This window comes from Hyla sarda, chromosome 1 (genome assembly GCF_029499605.1).
Source record: "Hyla sarda isolate aHylSar1 chromosome 1, aHylSar1.hap1, whole genome shotgun sequence".
In the NCBI taxonomy this organism is placed as follows: domain Eukaryota; kingdom Metazoa; phylum Chordata; class Amphibia; order Anura; family Hylidae; genus Hyla; species Hyla sarda.
Genome location: NC_079189.1, coordinates 366,021,491 through 366,048,397, shown reverse-complemented (window position 1 = coordinate 366,048,397; position 26,907 = coordinate 366,021,491). Strand labels below are relative to the sequence as shown.

Here is a 26,907-nt window from a genome sequence, read left to right as displayed (position 1 = left end):
GGTTGTAGTTCCCCCACATTGGGTTGGCAGTGTAGTTCCCCCACATTAGGTTGTAGTTCCCCCACATTAGGTTGTCAGTATAGTTCCCCCACATTAGGTTGTCAGTATAGTCCCCCCACATTAGGTTGGCAGCATAGTTTCCCCACATTAGGTTGTAGTTCCCCACATTAGGTTGGCAGTATATTTCCCCCACATTAGGTTGACAGTATAGTTCCCCCACATTAGGCTGGCAGTATAAGTCCCCCACATTAGATTGCCAGTATAGTTCCCCCCACATTAGGTTGTCAGTATAGTCCCCCCACATTAGGTTGTCAGTATAGTTCCCCCACATTAGGCTGTAGTTTCCCCACATTCGGTTGGCAGTGTAGTTCCTCCACATTAGGTTGGCAGTATAGTTCCCCCACATTAGGTTGTAGTTCCCCCATATTAGGTTGTAGTTCCCTCACATTAGATTGGCAGCACAGTTCCCCCACATTAGGTTGGCAGTATAGTTCCCCCACATTAGGTTGTACTTCCCCCACATTCGGTTGGCAGTGTAGTTCCTCCACATTAGGTTGTAGTTCCCCCACATTAGGTGTAGTATAGTTCCCCCACATTAGGTGTAGTATAGTTCCCCCACATTAGGTGTAGTATAGTTCCCCCACATTAGGTGCAATATAGTTCCCCCACATTAGGTGCAGTATAATTCTCACACATTAGGTGGAGTATAGTTCTCCCACATTAGGTGCAATATAGTTCCCCACATTAGGTTGTAGTTCCCCCACATTTGGTGCAGTATTTTTCCCCACAATAGGTGTGGTATACTTCCCCCACATTAGGTGCAGTATAGTTCCCCCACATTAGGTGCAATATAGTTCCCCCACATTAGGTGCAATATAGTTCCCCCACATTAGGTGCAGTATAGTTTCCCCACATTAGGTGCAGTATAATTCCTACACATTAGGTGGAGTATAGTTCTCCCACATTAGGTGCAATATAGTTCCCCACATTAGGTTGTAGTTCCCCCACATTTGGTGCAGTATATTTCCCCACATTAGGTGCGGTATACTTCCCCCACATTAGGTGCAGTATAGTTCCCCCACATTAGGTGCAGTATAGTTCCCCCACATTAGGTGCAATATAGTTCCCCACATTAGGTGCAGTATAGTTCCCCCACAGACATGCAGCCTTCAGCCATATACAGTGTATGGCTGGAGGCTGTATGCCTGTGTATTGCCCAACTTCAGTGCTCCGTCCACCGCTCCTCCGGTCAGGGGTCAAAATCTACTGCTATGGCCTATAGGCCATAGCACTAGGTCCCGGGACTGGAGGAGCAGTGGTTGGAGCAGCGAAGCTGACATGCAGGTAACTTACTATGCGTGCATCCTCCTCCTCGATGCTCCACTCCTCCGTCCCTATGGGGGCACGCACAGGATGTCAGTGACGTCTCTGTGTGCGCTACTTCCCGGCGGCCCCTGCGTTTTTAAAGTTAACACGGGGCCACAGAAAGGTAACCAGGAAATCCTTGTTACCCAAAAAGATCTTTCGGGACTCAGGGATGTCCCGAATGTGATGGGGCCCCCGGCGGGCTGCTCAGTGACGGATTCCCCCCCTGAATCCGCCACTGAGCAGCCTGCAGGGGGCCCCCTGGGGGATGGGGGCCCTGGGCAATTGCCCGGATTTCCCCGCCCTAACGCTGACCCTGTGTGGGGCTTAACATTAAAGGACATTACAGAGAGTTTAAAAATGTATTTTACTTTCTGTTTATTTTTAAAGTGTGTCACCAAAGAAAAAATGTGGCTATCATATAATCAATATCATATGGCCGACATAGATTATAAACACCAAAAGAGAGACCATACGACAACAATGTTAATAGAAATGTAGACAAATTTTATTAGAATACAACAATAGTATAAAAACATATAAAAGACATGTATATGTGAAGGTACCACAAAGACTCAGGCAGAACAGAAGAGAATGAGGGTACTCCTACAAAAGATACATATACATATCTATATATATATATATATATATATATATATATATATATATATAGATATATATATATATATATATATATATATATATAGATATTTATATATATATATATATATATATATATATATATATATATATATGCAGCAGAAAATACGAAGTCCAATGCCTGGGAAAAGAAAATGCCTCCAGTAGTAGCAGACTAGTCTGTCAAATCATTAAGAAACTGCCGTGTTGTGCTGGCATATGCAGGAGACATGTAGTCTCAAGCCTATGCCCACATCAACACAGATGGCTACAATAAGAAGGTGCAAGGAAGTAAAGTACAACAGTAAATATGTAAAATATGAAAACCATACAAGTACATGACCAGAGCACCCAAGGAGTACCTCTCACCTCTTACCCCAAACACGTTTTCGCAAACAATGGCTTCGTCAGCACAACCCCACCTGTGGAAGTTGGGCCCTCATACCACCCTCATGAAGTCTATTTCTGACCATTTGAGTTGACACATGCACATTTGTGGCCTGCTGGAAGTCATTTTGCAGGGCTCTCGCAGTGCTTTTCCTGCTCCTCCTTGCACAAAGGCAGAGGTAGCGTTCCTGCTGCTGGGTTGTTGCCCTCCTACGGCCTCCTCTAAGTCTCCTGATGTACTTGCCTATCTCCTGGTAGCGCCTTCATGCTCTGGACACTACGCTGACCGACACAGTAAACCTTCTTGCCTCTGCTCGCATTGATGTGCCATCCTGGATGAGCTGCACTACCTGAGCCACTTGTGTGGGTTAAAGACGTCATCTCATCCTACCACTAGAGTAAAAGCACCGCCAGCATTAAAAAGTGACAAAAAACATCAGCCAGGAAGCATAGGAACCGAGAAGTGGTCTGTGGTCACCACCTGCAGAACCACTCCTTTATTGGAGGTGTCTTGCTAATTGCCTATAATTTCCACCTGTTGTCTGTTCCTTTTGCACAACATCATGTGAAATTGATTGTCAATCAGTGTGGCTTCCTGAGTGGACAGTGTGATTTCACAGAAGTGTGATTGACTTGGAGTTACATGGTGTTGTTAAAGTGTTCCCTTTATTTTTTTGAGCAGTGTAGTGTTTCTTTGTTAGCCCATCAGGGCCTGGGGATTTATTAGATTAAACATTTTCAATTACTGCAGATACCTCCTCAATTAGAATTGGCCCTGAGAGAGTGTAAAGTTGGGAAGGGGTCACATTGGGGAGATTAAGTTTATCAGGAAATTATGTACAATTTTAATTCTGTCTAATAAACACTGAGGTTTAATTGGAGCTGTGATAGCTGCTCAATGCCAAGGTTAATTCCAAAGGGCCTGTAACACTACTGAAATATGTCTAAATACCAAATATTCACATTCATTTATATATCTTTCTAAGGCTAATGAATATATTCAGTAACTGGTAACAAGAATAACATTTTAAATTCAGTGCCTATCCAAAGTATATGTGATAAAAGGTCATTTTTGGTGCCGTAGCATATAGGGGGCCACAGAGATGGTTGCCCCAGGTGCAAAAGTCATAGATGTTTCTGGGTGCAAAATGTAAGTATTGTTCTTCCTAGACCAGCGAATACACTTTGTACATTTACTGAGCTTGGTTCTCTAGCAAGTGTGCAGTGAGCAAGACTGCATACAGTGTATGTATTACCGTTCAGTACTATACAGGAGTGAAAATCAGGATGTATGTACAGGAGCAGGGACTCCTGTCTATGACCAGAGTCACTGTTCTTCCACAGCACTGATGCCTACACTGCATGATCTGCAAATGCAGGTCCACAGTTGTAAAATCTGCAGTTACAGATTTTACAAGGCAATCCCTTTATTGACATGCCAATCAAAAATAAATGAATGTGTTGTAAAATATGCAGTTGCATCATATATGGCCACAGCTATTAGTTTTTTGGTATTTCTGACAGCAAATATTTGCATTTTTGATTTTTTTTTCCATTTGTGACATAATTTCCAACATTCAGCTTCCGAAACATATATTGACGTTGTCATCTGCAGGTAAAGCTACATTTACATCACTTTTATGGCATATAGTTGCCCGCCAGTTTATCCCTGCTCCTGTAAGTCCATCCGTCCTGCACTGAACTGTTTGGTTTACTGTTTACAATAAACCTTTGTCGCAAGAGCTTTAGTATGATGAGTGCCCTATTAATATTCTTATATGTTGGCAGTTGCCGTATCCGTTTTTTGTTTCCCTAAATGGAAAAAAAAAAAATGACACCACCATATGCATTTCAATACTCAATGCGTTTTGCATTGCGTGCAATCTTATAAAACCGTATATGGTTGTTATTACATTAAGAAAGATGTCAAAACCGGACAGCCCTGTGCTCAAAACCTTAGAAGAGCACTGTTTTACGCACAGGATAAAATGTACAAGAAAACCGTACACAACAGGATACATCTAGTTGTGTACGGTTTTGTATGGGATGTCAATTAATATATTTTTTCATACGGTTGCATACGGTTCTCCCATTGAAAACTATATGTAAAAAAGGTGGTGTGAATGCACCCTATACATTGCTGACCTTGTGTGAGAGTCTTCCCAGCTAATTATATAACTGGTTTGTAGACTGCGGTGGTTCATGAGAAGATTTAAGGTGACCCCCAACTAGCATTGCATTTGTCTGTGAAGCTCATAATTCATCACAAGCATCATCTCTTAATATATTCATATTCCCACAGTGGAGTGACATTTACTGTGCTATATACAGGGGAGAATTCAGTTTAACCTAGATTCAGGTTGTATGAGTGGGATGGATTAATCACATACTAATGTTGTGAAATGATGTATTTTATAATATTCAGGGAATGCAGTTTTCTAAGCAATGGCATCGACTTCATTAGCTTAATATACTGTGGATTGTACGGTTTAAGGTAATTATACCAATTTCATCAACATAGCTGTCTATATGTGAGTGTGACAGCTTCACAAGGTACCTAATGTGTGTGATTCATCAACCATTATCGACTGTGTTCACATTAGTGTGAAAATGCAGCATCAAACTTTGAATTGTAGTGACTGGCAGGAATGATGCGGAATGAGGATGAGGAATTGTACGGCCTTAATGGTCTCATGAAGAACACCCCTGTGAATATGCCCTATTAACATACATAAGACATCATAGAGGACTAAGAGTCACTCTTAATAAGTGGCTCAGTGTGGACTGGGGGTAGGTAAGTATAGCCTTTTGGTATTTCACCACCCAGTCCCAGCACTATATAAATATGTGGTCCACACTGGAATACCACTTTAAAAAAAAGTCTTGTCTTATCTAATGCCTAATGAAACAAAAGTGGCATTCAAAAGTCAAAAAGATGTCCACAGGATAGTAAAAAACATGCTCATTGGTGGGGGTTCCTATTTGTGTCAGCATGTCACTGCTCGGCTCTACTGGGAGAGCAATGGGAGGGGTTTACAAATTCACTTGAGTGGTGACAAGCAGACATGAGTTGGCTGCTGCCTTATCATTTTTGTGATCAATGAGGGTCTCAGCCCTACCTATCAAAACGTATGAGATGTCACTATGACTAGGTACCCCTGAAAGTCTTGCTTATTTTTTTTTTTTATGGATTTTTATTTGCTGTTTTGATGCCAAAAGATGTCACACACAAAAAACCCCAAAAAGCTGCAAAAAATCTACATAAAACAATAACTATGTGAGTCCAGCAAAAAACAAAAATGTACTTTACAACTATTATAGCAAAAAAAAAAAATGCAGTGCAGCTCTGTTTACAAGCCTGTCCAAAAATTAGTATTTTTCTCAACTAAAAATATATAATTCCCCTGCTGCATTGTTAGAGATTTTTCTGGGACAGCCATTTCTTACTGTAATCTACCATTCATGAGATCCACAAATGAATACCAATTATTTGAGGTATTATCTATGACCTTGTTTTACCCAGTACGTATCCTCAGCTTCAAAACCCCCATGTAGTGTTAGAAGAGATGATGTAGTCTGTATCTTTGGGAGCAATTTGACAGAAAAGAAAGATTACCAAAATATGTTTTTATGTCCAGCGATACCTTGTATGACATAGCAAGAGCATTTAAATGTTGGCTCTGCCTGATATGTTGTATAACATTAGTATATCACTTATGCCAACATTGAATACCAGTGGATGTCAGCAAATAGAAAATAGAGCTGCTCTCTATAGGCCAGGAAGAAATTTAGCATATGGCTCCCAAGATAATTGTCTAGTAGCCTCATGCCATCTTAGGGTCTCCTTAACAAGGGAAAAAAGTACAACCCCTTTATAGACAAAACCGATTTTTCATTCTGTCATTCACTTACAAACAAACAAGATCTGCTTTTTCATCCCTTAGACTGGGCAGCCAAATAAGTGCAGTCTTCCTTACAATATGTTCAAGAGGATGACAGCGCAAACAACCTAATGCTATGGCCAAGGCGCTATTTAGAGCTCTCACATGTGATAGCAGTATTTTCGCATGTTTACAAATTTTTGCTAAAAATTTATCGATGCCAAATTATCACATAAAGGGGTTCTCCGGCAAGAGTGTTTTTCCAGGACTTAGGAAGTGAATAGCATTTAAAAAAAAAAACATAAAATAAAGGGGGGGCATCAGAGCCTAGAGTATCACACTTCCCCTAAGCCATGGCCAAGGGGCAGTGTGACACTCCAGGCCCTGACATCACACCGGGCCTGGGTGTCATGATGTATGAGCGGAAGAGCGCAGCTTGGGACCCGAGCTGGTCACTGGAGCCACCGCTGAAGCGCAAGAGGTAACTGAAAGTTAGTTTTTTTTATATGCTATTCACTGCCTAAGTCCTGAGAAATCCCTTTCCATGCTGGATAACCCCTTTAAAAGAAATCTGTCAGGTGCACTTGAAGTCCCATACTGCTGGAGCGGTTAGGGCAAGGAGACACTTCGTACCTTTCATGAATCTACTTGTGCTTGTCAAAGAGGAGGTTCCAAGTCTCTGAAGTGCTATCGACTAAAACACCACCTTCTCCTCCCATCCATGTACCTGCTTGGTAGACAGTCATTGCTTGGCTTCCCGCTGGCTATCAATCAGGGATGGAAAGAGAAGACATTATAGTTTGCAGCACTTCAGGGGCTTGGGAACACCTATTTGACTCTTTGCACTAGAGAATAAAAGCATTTTCCAACATTATGAAAGCACAGACAAATATATAAAAGTTACCATGTGTCTCTTTGTCCTAACAGCTATCTAACAGTGTCAGCAGTTTGAAACTTGAATTCTAACTGATGGATTCCCTTTAATTGTACTTAAAGGGGTACTCCTGTGCCCCAGCCTTCTGAACATCTGGTTCAGAAGGCTTAGAGAAGCGGCCACAGTCGCAACATCATGACTATGCCCCCTCGTGACGTCATGCCATGTTACCTCCATTGATCTCTATGCGAGGGGGGCGTGGCAGTCATCACACTTCCTCCCATAGACATCAATTGAGGGGGCATGGCCATGACATCATGACCACGGACGCTGCTCCAAGGTTCTGAATCGGATGTTCAGAAGGCTGGGGCATGGGAGTTCCCCTTTAATGGCAGCCACTCTTATAAACATACGTTTATTACGTTTCATCTTACATCCATATGCAGTTATCTTTAGTTGTTTTGTAGAATGATAACTTAAGAATGTGTGTTTATTTCTGAGTATCTTGGTGCTGCTGGTACATTGATTACTGGATAGGTTACCCTTCTGGCTGAATGATTCTGTATAATAATGAAAGCAGGGAGTTACTATAGTGGATGAATGCAAATACTTAAATTTTTTTGACTGTGTTAATTAAATAAAATGATACTTATAGTCTCAAAAATAACTTATGTTTAAAGTGCCAACTTCCATAAACCCCATCAAGTCTTTGTCCTGGTGTTTGTTTAGGTTTGTATTATTGTTCTAAATATATTTTTTTCATTATAGAAGCTTCAAATCTTCCAGTCTAACATTTATAGAGTTGAGTGATATCATTCTGGTTGTCCCACAGCCAGAATGAGGAAAAGCTTAAAGGGAACCTGTCATCAGATATTTATGGTAAAAATTTCTTCCTCACTATCTCTGGGAGATGTTCCTGTCCGCAGGTTTGGAGAGGATGTGATGTTAAAAAGTGTTGCCTGCCGGCCCTGTAAGAAGTCTCCTGGGCTGAGAGCTATACTTACTTAGTCCCGTCTTCTTCGGGCTGTAATCACGCTCCCTCAGTGTGATTGACTGCCTGTGTCAACGCTCTGCTCCCTAAAGTGCCGGAGTAGAGCAATGATGCGGGCCATGGCCAGGCTATCGGTCATTCTGAGGGGGCGTGATTACAGTTGGAGAAGACGGGACTAGGCGACTATAGCTAGCCGTCCAGGGGACTACTTAAGGGGCCAGTGGGGGAGACTTTCTAACTTCATTTCCTCACTGTCCCTGCGGGTAGATGGTGAGGAAGAAGATTTTACCATATACAATGTATTACCTTCTAATATCTATACAGTTCAGTCTGCTACATTTCAGAACTAATCAATCAGGTAACAGTTTAGGCCTGACCAACCAGACAACTATTTGGGCCTCTGAGCAACCATACTTCCTCTGACAGTTTGCTCCTCCCTGGACATATCAGCTGACTTGATGTGGGTACCATCTTCCAAAGCTCAGCAGCACTTATCCCTTCATAGTGTGCTCCAAACTGATATTACTTACACAGCCAAATCTACCAGATATAAACTCTTCTGGGCTTGCTGTATTCTCAGCCAATACTGCATTAGCAGTGGCAACACACAGAACACTGCAAGCCACTCTCTTCCCAGGCCAGACTTCCCTAGTCCCAGACTACCAAGTAGTCACCATTTTAAATGTCTGTTTCCATGCTCCTACTCCAGGCCATCCTAGTGGTGCAATTAAACCTCCTTTTAGAGACTCACACACACCAATAAACTCTCTATCTGCCGTGCATCACATTTCCCAGCTTTCATTCCACTACTAATTCTTAGTGGGCAAGTGACCCCATCCTTCAATCCACCACCACTTCTACCAATAAGCAAGCCTCCACCAGCCTCCAACTTGGGTGCTGTTCGAACTGCATAGCCAGGGTGGGTGAGTATGGTTTTATTTTTTAACTCTTTCAACATCTGAACTCATTTATAAATAAAAAAAAAAGTGCAGCTTAGACATCAGAAAAGTCCATTGAATGGCAGCCATCTCTTACAACTAGTGATGTCGCGAACATAAAATTTTCGGTTCGCGAACCGCAAACGCGAACTTCCGCAAAAGTTCGCGAACCGGGCGAACCGCCATTGACTTCAATGGGCAGGCGAATTTTAAAAGCCACAAGGACTCTTTCTGGCCACAATAGGGATTTAAAAGTTGTCTCAAGGGGACTAACATCTGGACTGTGGCGTCCCGGAGTGGGATCCATGTCAAAACTCCCATGGAAAATTACATAGTTGATGCAGAGTCTGGTTTAAATCAATAAAAGGCATAAATCACCTATTATTCCTAAATGGTTTGGAATAACGTGCTTTAGCCCCCTTTAGGCAGCACATAGTTGAAGCTCCCCTTGAGGCAGCACATAAGATTCCCCCATATTAGGCAGCACATAGATTCCCCCATGTTAGGCAGCACATAGGTTTCCCCCATATTAGGCAGAACATAGTTAGAGCCCCCCCTTGAGGCAGCACATAGTGGGATTTGAACCCAAGGCCCCAGCGCTGCAAGGCAGTAGTGCTAACCTCTGAGCCACCATGCTACCCTTAGCATACATCTAATATCCACGGTTGCTAAAATGGACAAAGATGTCAGCAGAGAGTACCAGAAAAATTAGGCATGTACACATGGATGAAAAATTGGGTATTGTCGCAGCCGCAGCTGTAGCGGCGGCCAGAAAAATTGCAGCACCATAACAAGTGCAGCAGCAGAGGCCAGAAAAATTAGGCATGTACACATGGATGAAAAATTGGGTATTGTCGCAGCCGCATCTGTAGCAGCAGCCATAAAAATTGCAGCACCATAACAAGTGCAGCAGCAGAGGCCTGAAAAATTAGGCATGTACACATGGATGAAAAATTTGGTATTGTCGCAGCCGCAGCTGTAGCAGCGGCCAGAAAAAGTGCAGCAGCAGAGGCCAGAAAAATTAGGCATGTACACCCGGCTGGAAAATTTGTGACAGTTGTGCAAATTTTTTTAATTTGCACAATTGTCACACCAAATATGATTTGCACTAGTGTGACAATGAGCAAAAAAGCTTGCCAGCGGAGTTCCCCTTTTAAGCAGTGGTCCCCAACCAGGGTGCCTCTAGCTGTTGCAAAACACACGGACTGATATATTTCAGCCCTTTGAATACTGTAGTAGTTAGTTGCTTTAAAGGAAAAAAGCTTGCCAGCGGAGTTCCCCTTTTAAGCAGTGGTCCCCAACCATGGTGCCTCCAGCTGTTGCAAAACACACGGTCTGATATATTTCAGCCCTTTGAATACTGTAGTAGTTAGTTGCTTTAAAGAAAAAAAGCTTGCCAGCGGAGTTCCCCTTTTAAGCAGTGGTCCCCAACCAGGGGGACTCCAGCTGTTGCAAAACACAGGGACTGATATCTTTCAGCCCTTTGAATACTGTAGTAGTTAGTAGCTTGAAGGAAACAGTGGTTCCCTCCCAACCAGGGTGCCTCCAGCTGTTGCAAGACACACGGACTGATATTTGAGCCCTAAAAAGGGCTTTTTTGGGTGCTGTCCTTAAAGCAGATGTTACACTAGTGCTTTAGGAGTAAACTGGACCCTGAATACACCACCTAGCAGCAACCTAGCTATCGCTTTCCCTATACAGCAGGAGCAGCTTCTCTGACCCTCCACTTCCTAAGCCTGCAGCATGCCGAATGAGGGTAAAATGGCGTCTGTGCAAGAGGTAGGAGGGTCTGGAAGGGAGGGACTGCTGCTGATTGGCTGTAATGTGTCTGCTGACTCTGACTCACAGGGTCAAAGTTTACTGCAATGTTAAAGTATAGGGGGCGAATCGAACTTCACATATGTTCGCCCGGCGATGTGAACGTGAACATGCTAAATTCGCCGGGAACTGTTCGCCGGTGAACAATTCGCGACATCTTTACTTACAACACTTTGTATTTCCAAATATTAATAATATGTACAGATGCACTGGGCCTGATAGCTCTAAATAATCTTTCTCTGCTGGACACGGTGCTGTAATTTATGATGTACAATTTTTCCATACATTTTTGGGAAAAGTGTATATGTATTTTTCATTCTGCTATAGGTTACTATTTAATATCTTTGTGTTTGTTAATAATATAGGTGTATAGACGCAGGATATTTCCGGTTCATTCATTCTCTAAAGACTGTTGATGAGTACTGTACAATGAAGTCTAAATGTTAATACCATAGAACCACTTTAAATACTGGGCTAAAATGTAATTCATATTAAAAATAACAGCTTTTTGGAGGCCTTAAGGATTCAGAATGATTCAGAAATGTCCCTCGAGCCTATTACATAATGCTGTGTGCCAGTAGCTTTCCCTTTGAACATTTGTAAATTTGCAGCTGATTTGGAACATTCTTGTATTTGGATTTCGAGTCAAAAAATATTTAAATTTTATATTACACAAGACTTTTCAGTCTGACAGCTGATCTTTCTTATGTCAAGTAAATGTATAATATTACACAAACTGGGAGATTGTAGCTGTATAAATATATAAAGATACAATATCCATGTCCCTTTCTATTTGACAAGCTATTAAAGGGTAACTCTCATTAAAACAAATTGTTGCTATTGCACTCCTTATGGTACATAAAAAAGATTTCTAATATACTTTGTTTAAACTTATACTTTGTTTTATTTGTGCTTAAAAAAAAGCTCAAGAGCACATTTCCCCCCATCTTATACACAGACTTAGGACCAAGGTCCAAACACAGGAAGTGCAGCCTGGAGTGCTGAGGTGGGTGTGTCCAGCCTCATCCAATCATAGCTCCTCTCACACTTAAATGCCATATGCTGTTGGTTGGACACATCTCACCCAGAACTCCAGGCTGCACTTCCTGTGTTTGGACCTTGGTGAGGGGCACAGGACATGGGGCATTATATCTGAGGGGCACAGGACAGAGAGCATTATATATAAGGGGCACATGACAGGGGGGCATTATATGGGCACATGACAGGGGGGGGCTGTAATTTCCCCCCACATATAATGCCCCCCTGCCATGTGCCCCTCATATATAATGCCCCCCTGACATGTGCCCCTCACTTATAATGCCCCCATGTCATGTTCCTCCACATATAATGCCCCCTGATTTGTGCCCCTCACATATAATGCCCCCCTATCATGTGCCCCTCAGGGTGCATTATATGCGAGGGGCACAGGACATGGGGCATTATATCTTAGGGGCACAGGACAGAGGGCATTATATCTGAGGGGCACAGGACAGAGGGCATTATATATAAGGGGCACATGACAGGGGGGGGTCCTGTCATTTGCCCCCACATATAATGCCCCTCTGCCATGTGCCCCTCATATATAATGCCCCCACTGACATGTGCCCCTCACTTATTTGCTTCCCCCCTTCTCATACCCGTCACCTTTCTCACATGCTGCGGGCTGTGGCTGCTCCGTTCTTGAAGTGTCAGTAGCAGCCGCAGGGATGTGATTTCCGGGCGCCGGCGCGATAATGTGATGTCATCGCGCCGGGCTGCCGTGGATGGCGTCCCTGCGGCTGTCACTGACACTTCAAGAACGGAGCAGCCGCAGCCCGGAGCGTGTGTGAAAGGTGACGGAGTGGTGGAGCGGGACAGCTGACATCTCCGGCTCCACCATGGAGCCGCAATAAAGTGTGTGAAGAGCCGCATGTGGCTCACGAGCCGCAGCTTGCCGACCACTGCATTAGACTATAGCCAGCTATGTTTACCTCCAGGAACGCACTGAAGCTGAATGTCATGCTAGTTTAATATTAAACATAGAAAAAAGAAAAGTGATAGTTTTGATGTATTCATACAGTGAGAATCTCAGTAAAGCAATGAATCAATCAAGATTGTCTGACATTTTGGGATATTTGTTCAGACTGAAAATGTTGACTTGAGTTTAAAGGGGTACTCCGCTGCCCGAGTGTTTGAAACATTTTGTTCTGAACGCTTGGAGCGAGTGGCGGGGGTTGTGATGTCATGACCACACCCCTTGTGAAATCACATCACGCCCCCTCCCATAGACTTGCATTGAGGGGGCATGGTGTCACAAGGGGCATGGTCATGAAATCATGACCCCGACACCTGCTTCAAGTGTTCTAAATGAATGCTGGGTGCTGCACAGAGATCGTGGGGGTCCCCACGATCAGACATCTTATCCCCTCTCCTTTTGATAGGGGATAAGATGTCTAGGGGTGGAGTACCCCATTAAATGGTCCCAAAGTTTTAATTCGTACTAAACCTGGATCTAAAAGTATAGATGGTGGCTACCATGCCTCTGTGCTTGGGTAGTCGCTTACAAAGGACAAAATCTGCATATGCATAGGAGTTGCAAGTTAGCAAATTCTCCAGATTGTTCTTTATCATACACCTCTTATGTACCTCCTTAAGTGACATTTTCTAAAATAAACTCATTAAAGTGAACCTGGCTCCTGCACTTGCTGACAACAGACACTTCTACAGGAGGTAATCTCAAGTGCTTGACAAGGCTTAGTTCAAAGCATTTCACGCTGTCACGATTCCTGAATTTTCCTCTGAGTGCTTTGAATATTGTAAAAGTACAACCTACTGTACTAAATAAAGTAGCATAGGGAAGCCATCTATCTAGTCTTGCTCCATTTTTAAGCACTATAAGTAAGAAATAGTGAACCATCCTGAAAATGTAGGTTGTCATGGATACAACCATGTCAAACATGACATCATAAAAGTGTGATGAACTTGACAGTTTTTGGTTTCCCCTGAGGATGAGATACATTCAGTCATCACATTTTACTGTTCCTTATGTTGATGGTAGGAATATATTAAAGGTACAGTATGTATTGCTTATGTAGACTTTACTGAGCATCTCCACTTGTATTTTATATATTGACCTAAGCTATATGCTTTAAAGGGGTACTCCACTTGAAAACATTTTTTTTAATCAACTGGTGCCAGAAAGTTAAACAGATTTGTAAATTACTTCTATTTAAAAATCTTAATCCTTCCAGTATTTATCAGCTGCTGTATGCTCCACAGGAAGCTCTTTTCTTATTGAATTTCCTTTCTGCCTGACCACAGTGCTCTCTGCTGACACCTCTGTCTATTTAAGGAACTGTCCAGAGCATGATAGGTTTGCTATGGGGGTTTGCTTGTACTCTGGACAGTTCCTAAAATGTTTTCCAGTGGAGTACCCCTTTAACGGAGTTCAGAGCTCTGTCTGCTGTCTATTGACCTCCAATGCTTTGTTATCATATGGAAAACAGATTTCCATGCATATACTCCTTCAAGGCCATCATGAATCCCTTAAAGGACAACTGCAGCGGCATTACACTTATACCCTATCCACAGGATAGGGGATAAGTGTTTGTTCGCGGGGGGTCCGACTGCTAGGACCCCCCCCCACATCTCCCTAGTGGGGCGCCGCCATAAGCGCATGGTGAGAGCATGGTAAGCGCTAAGGCGCGTAGCGTCGACCTAGAGGTCGATGGTGACACCCCATCTCCTCTAAAACTATTATTTTTTTAAATCAACTGGTGCCAAAAAGTTAAACAGATTTGTAAATTACTTCTATTTAAAAAATTTAATCCTTCCAGTACTTATCAGCTGCTGTATGCTCCACAGGAAGTTCTTTTCTTTTTGAATTTCTTTTCTGTCTGACCACAGTGCTATCTGTTGACACCTGTGTCTGTCTCAGGAACTGTCAAGAGCAGGAACAAATCCCCATAGCAACCTCTCCTGCTCTTGACAGACAGAGGTGTCAGCAGAGAGCACTAAATACTCTAAATACTGAATTACTGCTAATAAGAGGAGATGAAAGCCTTGATATACCTTGCTTAACCCTTTCGTGACCCGTGAGAGATCTAGTCTGCCAAGGTGCCGCACAGGGTGTTTGGAGCGGACTCCTGACTCGAGCCTGCTTCCTACTTGGTGAACTTCAGCTGATTTCAGTAGCTGTTGGCTGCCGCAGCCAGATTTTAACTCTTTAGATCGCCACTGTCTAAGCTGTCAGACAGCATCATCTAAAGGGACCTTTAAACAGTGCCCTGGTGGTATAGTGGGGTGGATTGCCCCCCCCCCCTCCGCCTGTAGTGCAATAGCTGGAGGGTCAATCCACTGTGGAAGTGTCCTCCAGTACTGTTCATGGCTCTTCATTTGATGGAGATCAGCAATGCAGGAAAAGCACAACATCAGGATAAGTTAACCCCCAGAGGCCTAGGAGCAAAAAACAGCTGGTGAGTATAGTGTATTTTGTTATTTTTTAACCAGGCAGGCTATATATTTTTTTATGTTGGACCTTACAATTCTAATTTAGTATGGTTAGGAAGTCATTGTAATATTAAGTTGTGTCACATAACAAAATCCACTCTGTGTTATATTTTTAGTTCTCCAACTAGATAAAATAATAGATGCTTGTTTATTTAATGATCTTTATTTTACATTACAGTCAGGTATTTCTGACATTCAGTGTGGTCCCATTGCAATACTATCTCACCAATTCATTTATAAAAAAGCATGACAGGATGTTATAGTCAGATTTTTTGGAGGCATTAAAAGGGAATGAAGTAAGCGTGCTTCATGCTGCCAGCTAAGCCTACCGCTTCAACGGTTAAATTATCATTGTCGAAAGAATCCTCCCTACATCTGCCCACAAGTGTCAACCCATCAGCATGCATTTTTCAAAGCCTGCTAACCAAGCTGCATAGGAGGACTTTATTATATGCCTGGCCTTGTTTTCTCTTGTCATATTTAATACAAAGATTTAAACAGTTAAATGGAAGTTAAAGGATACCTCCAACTGTATAATCAATTTTATGAAAAGATCACTGTGTACAATTGTAATTTTTCTAACATATTTTTATTTTTATTTTGCACCTAAATGTCCAAATTATGCAATAGGTTACTTAGCTTGCAGCTCAATTCCCACAGAACCCATCTCCAGCATGAGACTTAGTGTCGTAGAATCACCATAGAATCATATTACACTGGATCTCGCTCTGGAGATGGGTGCTGTGGAGATAAACAGCAGGAAGCTTTATCCCCTATTGTATATTTACTGTACATATGGCGGGGAGAACAGCGCCCCATGTGGGCATTTATTTAAAATGGATATCCTGTTGAAAAAAATGTTTTATCACGCACAGTGCTGAAAATGTTTTTTCTCTGAAAATATAGTTTACTTAAAATCTCCAAATCAAAAAAATTCTACAATTGAAATTACTTTAAAGAGGCATCAGTTTTCCCCCCTCCATATAATGCACACTCACCACCAGTAATCCTGTAGTGCCATTTGTATCCTCCCAGCTCTGCTGCGTCCATACAGTTCAGTACTGTTGCTTAGTTATGTGACCACTAGTTTGACAACCAGACATTTAGAGTATGTTAACACTACAGAACAGAACATTATGGAAATGTCTTTGCTGAAATCCTCTTACTGCCCCATGGTAAAACGAAGCAGAAATAATGAGGAACTGGTGCTCATTTTCCGTAGAATTTCCGTAGAAGTCCCGTACAAACTAAGCTTTTACTAGTGGATTTAACTGGAAGAATGAGCATGTTCATCCTTCCATTGAAATTCACATCAGCGTCGGAAATGTCCATGTGGAAATTCCACATAAAGTGTGCATAAAGTTGTCGAAAACCCACTGAAGCCAAGGAGAGTTTGACGCAAGGCAAAATTGGCATGGAATTGCGCTACGACATGTCAAAAGGTTTTTATGACAGGCACACTTTACCTGAACACAGCAGAGTCAGTATAAACCTGTTCTTATCATGTAGAATCTCCCGGTGGACACAACACTGATATATTTACATCTACCATTACTTTGTCTAAATTAAAAGGATTATGGAGTTCACTTACATTGACCTTGTATGCTTGCACATAGAGTCCCCAAAGGTCTGTACCATGAACTAGTGGCATAGTAGACATATGCCACCAATGGGTACCTCCAAGAAGCAATGCTCCATAATTTCTCCATAATACAGCAAGTACTAGAGAAAGCCAAAATTTTATATGAGAAAAAAATCTGCATGTAAAATCAGAGCACACGTAGGAACAGTATGGTCCCATAGCAAGCTACGGATGCTGTGTAATGCATGCATACAATGTGCATGGGTCCTTATTTTAAGTGTAGTATGAAGTTGTTGTTTTTTTCAAGTAGCTTCAGGTATTAAACATAATATGATGGTTATACTATATAAGCTTTCCTCCTTTGCCCCATCCTCTGATAATGAACTCTAGATATGTGCAATTGATTTCGACACAAATGCTAATTTATACAAATGTTACCGCTTTGGTGCGTTGGAATTGATCTGAACGCACGAAAACATATTTGGAACATTTCCGAATAACCACGATTATACGAACATCAGATTAACAAATACATTCGTAAAATAACAAATGCATCGGAAGACAACTAATGTATTCGTTAACCGTAAAACGAAAGTAAATAATTAATTCGATTTTTTTCAATTGGTCCTTGGGAGGTCACATGAGCGGAGTTCATTGTCACATGATACCTTTTAGCCAATTAGCTTATTCCAGTCGATCCCTACTGTATCACAGACAGTGAGGCTGTTTAATTAGTTGTGTGGTCGTCCTGTGAGAGTTTGCCTGGTGTTACTGGAGTGTGGAGTCACTGGATTTGCAGAAATGGACAGTTTACCTGAGGAATACTTGGCTTCTGGCACAGAGAAAACGGCAAAACAAGCTAAGGTAACACTTGCTATTTTTTACAAGAGAGGATCAGCAAGGCCTGCGTTAGAAATCAGAGTTAGAAATAAGCATTAAAACAAATATCAAAATCGTCTGAAAACGAAAGTGAAATGAATGATATATATATATATATAACGAATAGATCCGAAATAACAAATGCATCCGACAGCCGAACAGTTTCCGAATAGAACGGAAAAAAGGTTTAACAGAACCCGAAGGTTTAACAGAACAGAACCGAAAAAAATGTATCCGAAAAAAAACAAAAATTGGTCGTGCTCAAGTCTAATGAACTCCCTGTGGGGTAATGGTATGAATATAGGAGTAGTAGATGCCTCTGGATAATGATGTTTCTTTGCTGTGAATACCCTGGTTAGTCTTGTCAAAAACTGTACCTGAAACTTCATGTCTTACACTGGATGCTGTAAACTCATTCCCATGACATTTCGCTGGAGTCTTTAGTAGACACAAGAGTGAAATCCTCTCTGACAGAAGATGTTCTCATGGGCATCTCTGATAGATGCACCCTTAACAGAAATGTCTCCTTTGTTCATTGGTCATACATGTCTTAATAATTTTACATCTGCCAAGTGCAGTTTATACTTTATATATGGTTTCATAAAAATTCCTGAATAATTTCCATTGGATATTGATCTGCACCTTGATGACTGTTCATTCCAGTTACTGTTTAGTGGAATCATATTTACAGTAATGTATTAGTTTTCATCCTCTTGTAACTCCAAGCCACCATTACTTGTGATTTTTTTAGGGAATTTAAATATCTACCGTATTTATCGGCATATAAAATGCATTTTTAGTCTAAAATTTTTAGCCTAAAGTCTATCTGTGTGTTATACGCCGATAAGCCGCTGCAGTTCAATGATTTAAAGCGGGCGCTTTAAATCAATTAACTGCAGCGGCTTTTGCAGGTCCAGAGACCTGCCGTCGCTGCCGACTTCTCTGCCCCTGCCTATCCTGGGGTCCAGAGACTTCGGGCGCCGCTGCTCCATTACCTCCCCCATCCCCCCCTGGTTTTCTGACCCCCCAGAAGCCCCCAGGAAAGGCAGGGGGAGAGAGGCCGTCGCTACCCGCTTCTCTCCCCCTGCCTTTCCTGGGGTCTAGAGCCCTGCTGCTGCCGCTTCTCTCCGCCTGGCTATCGGCGCCGCTGCCCCATTGCCTCCCCCATCCCCGGTTTTATGATTACCTGTTGCCGGGGTCGGGTCCACGCTGCTTCTGGCTCCTGTCCGCGGTGCTTCTGGCTCATTGCGAGGCGCAATGACGAGTGCTGTACCGCATATTTCTGCCCTCACAAGTGCATACCACATACATATATCTAAGTAGTGTACTATTTTGTACCTGTTAATCTGTCAAGGGCCTAGATACTGTGAAAGTCCAAACAAAAGTAATCACCGGCTGGTGTTTTACTAAAATACGTTTTTTTAAGAGTACTGTACCGCATTTTTCTGCCCTCATAAGTGCATACATCATTCGTACATCTAAGTAGTGTACTATTTTGTACCTGTTAATCTGTCAAGGGCCTAGATACTGTGAAAGTCCAAGCAAAAGTACTCACCGGCTGATGTTTTATTAAAATATGTTTTTTTTAAGCGAACTGCACCGCATTTTTCTGCCCTCATAAGGGGATAACTGCATGCCACATACATACATCTAAGTAGTGTACTATTTTGTCCCTGTTAATCTGTCTAGATACTGTGAAAGTCCAGGTAAAAGTCATCACCAGCTGGTGTTTTACTCCAATATGTTCTTTAAGCGTACTGTAGTGCATTTTCCTGCCCTCTTTGTTCCACAACAAATGGTCTGCTGGTTATACTAGTCTGTAGACATTATAATACATACCCAGCAGTCCATTCCTAATAGTCTGTAAGAGTACAATTTTGGGTTTATTACATAGCGACTGTGTGCTGCAGCACTGTTGTGTACTGCTGGTGTTGTGCAAAAATACATATTTTTTTCCCCTTTGTTGAGGAACACCAAACCCCCCAAACTTTTTCAAAGGCAATGTTTTTTTTAAACTAACTATTTTAACTTTTTGATCGCTGCTCAACAAGATAAGGGTGCTGACTAATATAAATATCTAAATTATAAATATATAAAAATTTGCAGCAGATACAGGTAAAAATAAGTATTTTTAAGCGTGCTATAGCACATTTTTCTGCCCTCATAAGTGCATACCACATATGTACATCTAAGTAGTGTACTATTTTGTACCTGTTAATCTGTCAAAGGTCGATATACTGTGAAAGGACAGCCAATAGTACACACCTGCTGCTGTTCTAGACAAATACTGTTTTAAGCATAGTGAAGCTTATTATACTCCCCTCATATACGCAAGTATGTCAAGCAGAGTAGTGCCAGGACATGCACAGTTGAGTGGCAGAAGCCTAAATTCATCAGGCGCAGGCAGAGGTCGCAGCAGAGTAGGGGAGTGTGGCAGCCAGAGTCGCAGCGAGAGGTCTGAGCTCCCGTGTCAACTAGCAGTCGTGTCTCGACCAGCAACCCAGCAGCCATGATTGATCGGTTCACTCGGTCCTCCACTTCTTCCCAAGTGACATCCGACACCCCCAGTCAACAGTCAGTGGGTTCCTCAGACTTAACCCTCAGTTGGCATGGCCCTCATGCTGCTGCTGCCACCTCAAGGCTCTCTCATTTTGCTGCCATGTGATATGTGACTCCTTGTGAAATTTGGTCCTTTGTACCCACACGCCGGGGCCCGGGACACTAAAACTTGGGAGTTAAAATTTAAATAAAAATCCTCAATTTCAATTTAAAAATCTTAAATTTCAATTTAAAAATCTTAAATTTCAATTTTAAAATCTTAAATTTCAATGGTCTCCCCATGCTTCAGTCACCTCCAGGCTGTGCAATTCAGCCACTATATGGTCTCCTCGTACTGATGCCATCTCCAGGCTCTGTCATTGTGCCGCCATGTTACATGTTTTATTAAACAAACAAATGCCCCAGGAGTTGTGCTAGGGTACTATAAACCAAAATAATATCGAAACCCCACACTTAGAGGCTGCTCCAGGTGGGGGTGCAAAACCCTATTTAAAGCACCCTCCCTAAAACTTCAATTTTATTTCAAATGCATATTAAAATGTATTTGGGGTAAAGAGAACAGTTTTAAAAACCATGCTGATCTTGTCCAACTGATATAATTATATTGCTATTTGGTATTCCAAATCATGCATCTCCTGTGTCTGCAGTGCTACAGGATCTATATTGTGGACACTCCGCTGTATCTTAAAACCAAACAAACAATGCCTCCCCTACATGTTTCGTGACAGCAGTCACGTCATCAGGGGTATATGAGGCATAAGTCTTATGCCTCATATACGCGCTTGCTTTAGTCATTTTTACACATCCTCTTGGCTGTCGGTTTTTCAGCAAACACAATTCACACAGTTTACAGAGTGTTTTCCAACGTACTCGGATTGTTTTTAGCACTTTGTTGGGACCACGCCCCTTTTAACAAAAAACACGCCCATTTTCTCGGTTCAAAAAAAGCTATCACGCCCCCTCCCGTAGGCTTGCATTGAGGGGCGGAGCATGATGTCACACGGGGGTGGGGGCGTGACGTCACACGCCGCCGGCCCTGCGGTCGACCGTAATCAGACCCGGAGCGAACACGCTCCGGGGACTGATTACAAACGGGGTGCCGCGTGCATGATCGCGGGCGTCCCCAGCTGCGGGACTCCCGCGATCAGGCATCTTATCCCCTATCCTTTGGATAGGGGATAAGATGTGTAAGCACCGGAGTACCCCTTTAAGTATTGGGAACAGAAACCATGAGAATGTTTTTAATACATGTACTTTGTATATACACTGCTCAAAAAACATAAAGGAAACACGTAAACAACACAATGTAACTCCAAGTCAATCACACTTCTGTGAAATCACACTTTCCACTCAGGAACAACACTGATTGACAATCAATTTCACATGCTGATGTGCAAATGGAACAGACGACAGGTGGAAATTATAGGCAATTAGCAAGACACCCCCAATAAAGGAGTGGTTCTGCAGGTGATGACCACCGACCACTTCTCAGTTCCTATGCTTCCTGGCTAATGTTTTGGTCACTTTTGAATGCTGGCGGTGCTTTCACTCTAGTGGCAGCATGAGACGGAGTCTACAACCAACACAAGTGGCTCAGGTAGTGCAGCTCATCCAGGATGGCACATCAATGCGAGCTGTGGCAAGAAGGTTTGCTGTGTCTGTCAGCGTAGTTTCCAGAGCATGAAAGCGCTACCAGGAGACAGGCCAGTACATCAGGAGACTTGGAGGAGGCCGTAGGAGGGCAACAACCCAGCAGCAGGATCGCTTCCTCCACCTTTGTGCAAGGAGGAACAGGAGGAGCACTGCCAGAGCCCTGCAGAATGACCTTCAGCAGGTCACAAATGTGCATGTGTCCTTTCAAACGGTCAGAAACAGACTCTATGAGGGTGGTACGAGGGCCTGACATCCACAGGTGGGGGTTGTGCTTACAGCCAAAGACCGAGCAGGACTTTTGGCATTTGCCAGAGAACACCAAGATTGGCAAATTCGCCACTGGCGCCCTGTGCTCTTCACAGATGAAAGCAGGTTCATACTGAGCACATGTGACAGATGTGACAGCTTGGAGACGCCGTGGATAACGTTCTGCTGCCTGCAACATCTTCCAGCATGACCAGTTTGGCGGTGGGTCAGTAATGGTGTGGGGTGGCATTTCTTTGGGGGCCGCACAGCCCTCCATGTGCTTTCCAGAGGTAGCCTGACTGCCATTAGGTACAGAGATGAGATCCTAAGACCCCTTGTGAGACCAAATGCTGGTGCGGTTGGCCCTGGGTTCCTCCTAATGCAAGACAATGCTAGACATCATGTGGCTGTAGTGTGTCAGCAGTTCCTGCAAGAGGAATGCATTGGACTGCTATGGACTGACCCGCCCATTCCCCAGACCTGAATCCAATTGAGCACATCTGGGACATCATGTCTCGCTCCAGCCACCAATGTAACATTGCACCACAGACTGTCCAGGAGTTGGCAGATGCTTTAGTCCTCCACCTCATCAGGAGCATGCCCAGGCATTGTAGGGAGGTCTTATGGGCACGTGGAGGCCACACACACTACTGAGCCTCATCTTGACTTGTTTTAAGGACATTACATCAGAGTTGGATCAGCCTGTAGTGTGGTTTTCCACTTTGATTTTGAGACTCCATATCCAGACCTCCATCAATATTTATAAAACTCCATTTGTGAATGTATGTGTGTGTGTTTGTGCATGTTCCAGCATCACGTCCAAATAGCTAAAGATATTAACATGAAACTTGGCACACGTTACTTATATGTCAACAACAAACATAGGATAGGTGATTTAACCCTTACTCACCCCCATTTGCCAGGGTTGGGGTTTTTGTTTAAAGTCCCATACAAGTCTTTGGGAAATATATGTTACTGCATAACTTCCAAACGGCTGGAGATATTTCGATAATACTTGGTCACATGTTATTTATATGTCAACTAAAAATATTTAATTTAACCCTTAACTACCCCCATTTGTGAGGGTTGGGGTTTTTGTTTAAAGTCCCATGCAAATCTACAGGAAATATATGTTCCGGCTTAACTTCTGTACAGCAGGAGATATTTCAATAATACCTGGTACACATATTACTTATATGTCAAATAAAAATATATGAAAAGTTAGATTAACCCTTACCTACACCTTGATATAAAAGATGGGTTTTTGTTTCAAGCCCCATGCAGGTATATGTGACTTCCAGTACCTTACTCCACAAGCTCCGCTCTGCATCTCCTGGTAAATGTGTCAGTTCGGCTTGCAAGCCACACTCCATCTCACAAAGACACGCCCACTGTTTAAGCCCCACCCATTTTATTATCTACTCTTTTTGTGCATTGGTCTGACTTGCAAATCACGTCCAATCCCACAAAGCCACGTCCCCTTCTATTTTCAGCTTACAATATCTTCATTACAAAACAGTCCCACCTGAGGACAGGATATGAGGATGGGATTTGACGACAGGATAGGAGGTTGGGATAGGAGGTCGGGATATGAGGATGGGATATAAGGATAGGATATGAGGATGGGACAGAAGGACGGGATATGAGGACACGTTATATGAGGATGGGACAGAAGGACAGGATATGAGGACGGGATATGAGGTCTTGATATGAGGATGGAATATGGGGTTGAGATATGACAATTTATGAGGACGGGATATGAAGTCAAAAGCTTCCTCTGTTGATTTTCCTCCCCAACAAGGATTAGGAAGGAAAAACTGGGCAACGCCTGATACTCAGCTAGTGGATTGATCATTTTGATTTCCATTGATAATTTTTGTGTGATTTTGTTGTCAGCACATTCAACTATGTAAAGACGAAAGTATTTCATATGATTAGTTAATTCATTCAGAACTAGGATGTGTTATCTTGGTGTTCCCTTTATTTTTTTGAGTAGTGTATTGTTGAATGATGACTTATTGAGATGTGATCACAAGTATATGTATCTTTGAAAAACTTAATAAAATCTTTGAAATGAGATAGATAGATAGATAGTAGATATAAGGTAGACAGATATGACAGATAGACAAACAGAAGGATATATAGATAGATATGACAGATAGATAGATAGATATGGGATAGATAGCTAGAAATGACAGATAGATGGATAGATAGATGGATAGATATGACAGATAGATGATATATAGATATGACAGATAGATAGATAGATAGATAGATAGATAAATAGATATGACAGATAGATAGATGATAGATAGATAGATGTGACAGATAGATATGAGATAGATAGATAGATATGACAGATAGATATATGATAGATAGATATGACAGATAGATAGATAGATAGATATGACAGATAGATAGATAGATATGACAGATAGATAGATAGATATGTGATAGATAGATAGATAGATAGATAGATATGAGATAGATAGATAGATATGAGATAGATAGAGAGATATGACAGATAGATGATAGATAGATAGATATGAGATAGATATGACAGATAGATAGATATGAGATAGATAGATATGAGATAGATAGATAGATAGATATGACAGATAGATATGACAGATAGCTAGATGGATAAATGGAAGGATAGATAGATTACATATATTTTTCAGTTACTGTAATGCAATATTGGATAGAAGATGGTTGGATGGATAGGTAGGTCAACTAAATGTAAATAGATGATTGGATAGAAAACATGAATAAATTAATTGATAAATAGATAGTAAATATGATGATAGACACATAGATAACAACAAATAGGTACAGATAGATCGATAGTGACACATTCTATGCATCCACTTTATGTCTTCTAGTCCTAATTCATGTGTATATTTCATTTCATTCCCTTAATGAGATGCTATGCATAACCCAGTTATGAAGTAAAGGGATCGTATCCACTTCACACTGTGAAACAAGTGGAGATATGAAAACAAATAAAAAGCAAGCCAGGGAGTGGGATACAGTCAGAAGAGATGCTATGTGTGTGAAATGAAAGAAACAGCATGTGGAACTAGAAACAGTGAAGGAGAGGAGGAGGGGGTGAAGGAGAGACACACAAGACGGAGAGGTAGATTCCTGTTTTCTGCAGGCTACCCCTCTCCTTTAAACAGTGCAGCCCTCCCCTGAGCAGCAGGCTGATCGCTTCCATTCAGCCACATTTGGTATGCATGAGCACTGCTGCTTCAAGACAGGAGGTTGATTTTTTTTTTTTTTGTACGGAGGATAAGGAGCTAAAAGAAAATCCACTTTTCCAGCCTTCCAAGTTCTCGGGAGCATCAGCTGCACGGAATTGCTACAAAGCTGGTGTGGACATGTTGATGAGCGGGGAATGTCAGATTTGCAAGGGCTCTTTTGTTCTTTAGATATCTCTCTAGGTTTGATGTTCAATTTCCCTGTGGAATATTACAAAGGGTCATGAGTCAGATTGATGCTCCCCGGCCTCTAAACTGGACCATTCGGAAGCTTTGCCATGCTGCCTTTCTTCCTTCTGTCAGACTCCTAAAGGTATGAAAGCAAAAGGATGGCATGTCATTGGGGACAATTGATGTTTTACTATAGCAGCTTCTGCACTCTGTCTAGTGTTAACTTAGTTCATCTGCATTTCTATGATAGGGAGCTGCGTGGAATGTAGCAGAGGATTTTGTTATTATTCCAGTTTAGACATTTGTGTGTAGGGTTAAAACTGGCATAAAAAAAAATACAAGCACCAATCTTGTGTTCTTGTGATAGATTCTCACCCGATGTTACAATGTATTTACATGTCCAAGGCTGCAGCTAAATGTCTTGCAAACCCTAAGTATTTTCTGTAGTGCCTGGGGACGTTTGTCACAGAAGGATAGTTCCAGGATGTGTTTGCAGGGAACAAAAGACTGTCACAATTGATATAATGCTTATTTCCTAGGTCACTATATAACCCAGAGAGGCTAGCCTCACAATGGAAGGTTTTTATTCGAGGGTTGTGACCATCGCATTAAAGAGTCATTAAAGGAACCGAAATGTTAAAATTCACTTTATTGCCCAGAGAGCAGACTATTAAAGTCAACTCTCATACATTTCAATGCTTCTCTGCTTTTCACTAACCTCTTTGGAACCAATAATCTTGTGATGTAATGCATCTTACTGTCAAGTCACTTCCATCTCAAATAAATACTGTTCAGCTCACCACAAACTTGCATGTCATTAAATATTTAATCGTGCTAGAAAATGGAAATCTTCTATCAAATGCGTTGGACTTTGGAAGCCATTCAGTATAAAACAAGGAGAAAGGGAAAAAAGAAGAAATGTAAAAGTTAGGAATATTGTGTTCTTGATCTTGTACCACGTTGTACAATGCAGCATATTACAATGGCACAGGCGGTTTAATGGACGTTGATCAGTTTCTGGCTTTATATTATATAATCATAGGATCTGCCTAACATCTGACATTCATGTCGGGTACCAGAGCTTTTTGGTTGATCCATTTGGTACTGGAAGTAGTTTTCACTCTATATGAGTGGTCAATCTCATTGTATAGGAATGTGTATCTCTTGAATCAAGGA

At 42.1% G+C, this 26,907-nt stretch overlaps 1 protein-coding gene across 8 annotated transcripts in view; it reads left to right on the top strand.

Annotated features, from left to right (window-relative positions):
* Positions 1-26,907, top strand: part of TRPM3 (transient receptor potential cation channel subfamily M member 3) — a 714,607-nt gene that overhangs the window by 220,064 nt on the left and 467,636 nt on the right. For 3 of the 8 annotated variants that reach the window (XM_056523084.1, XM_056523080.1, XM_056523083.1), the window contains exon 1: positions 25,535-25,873. The exons of the other annotated variants lie outside the window; for them this stretch is intronic. In XM_056523084.1, the coding sequence (XP_056379059.1) occupies positions 25,784-25,873 (90 nt within the window). In that variant the 5' untranslated portion in view covers positions 25,535-25,783. Of the gene's footprint in view, positions 1-25,534; positions 25,874-26,907 lie in introns of those variants that run through there. 8 annotated transcript variants of the gene reach the window in all.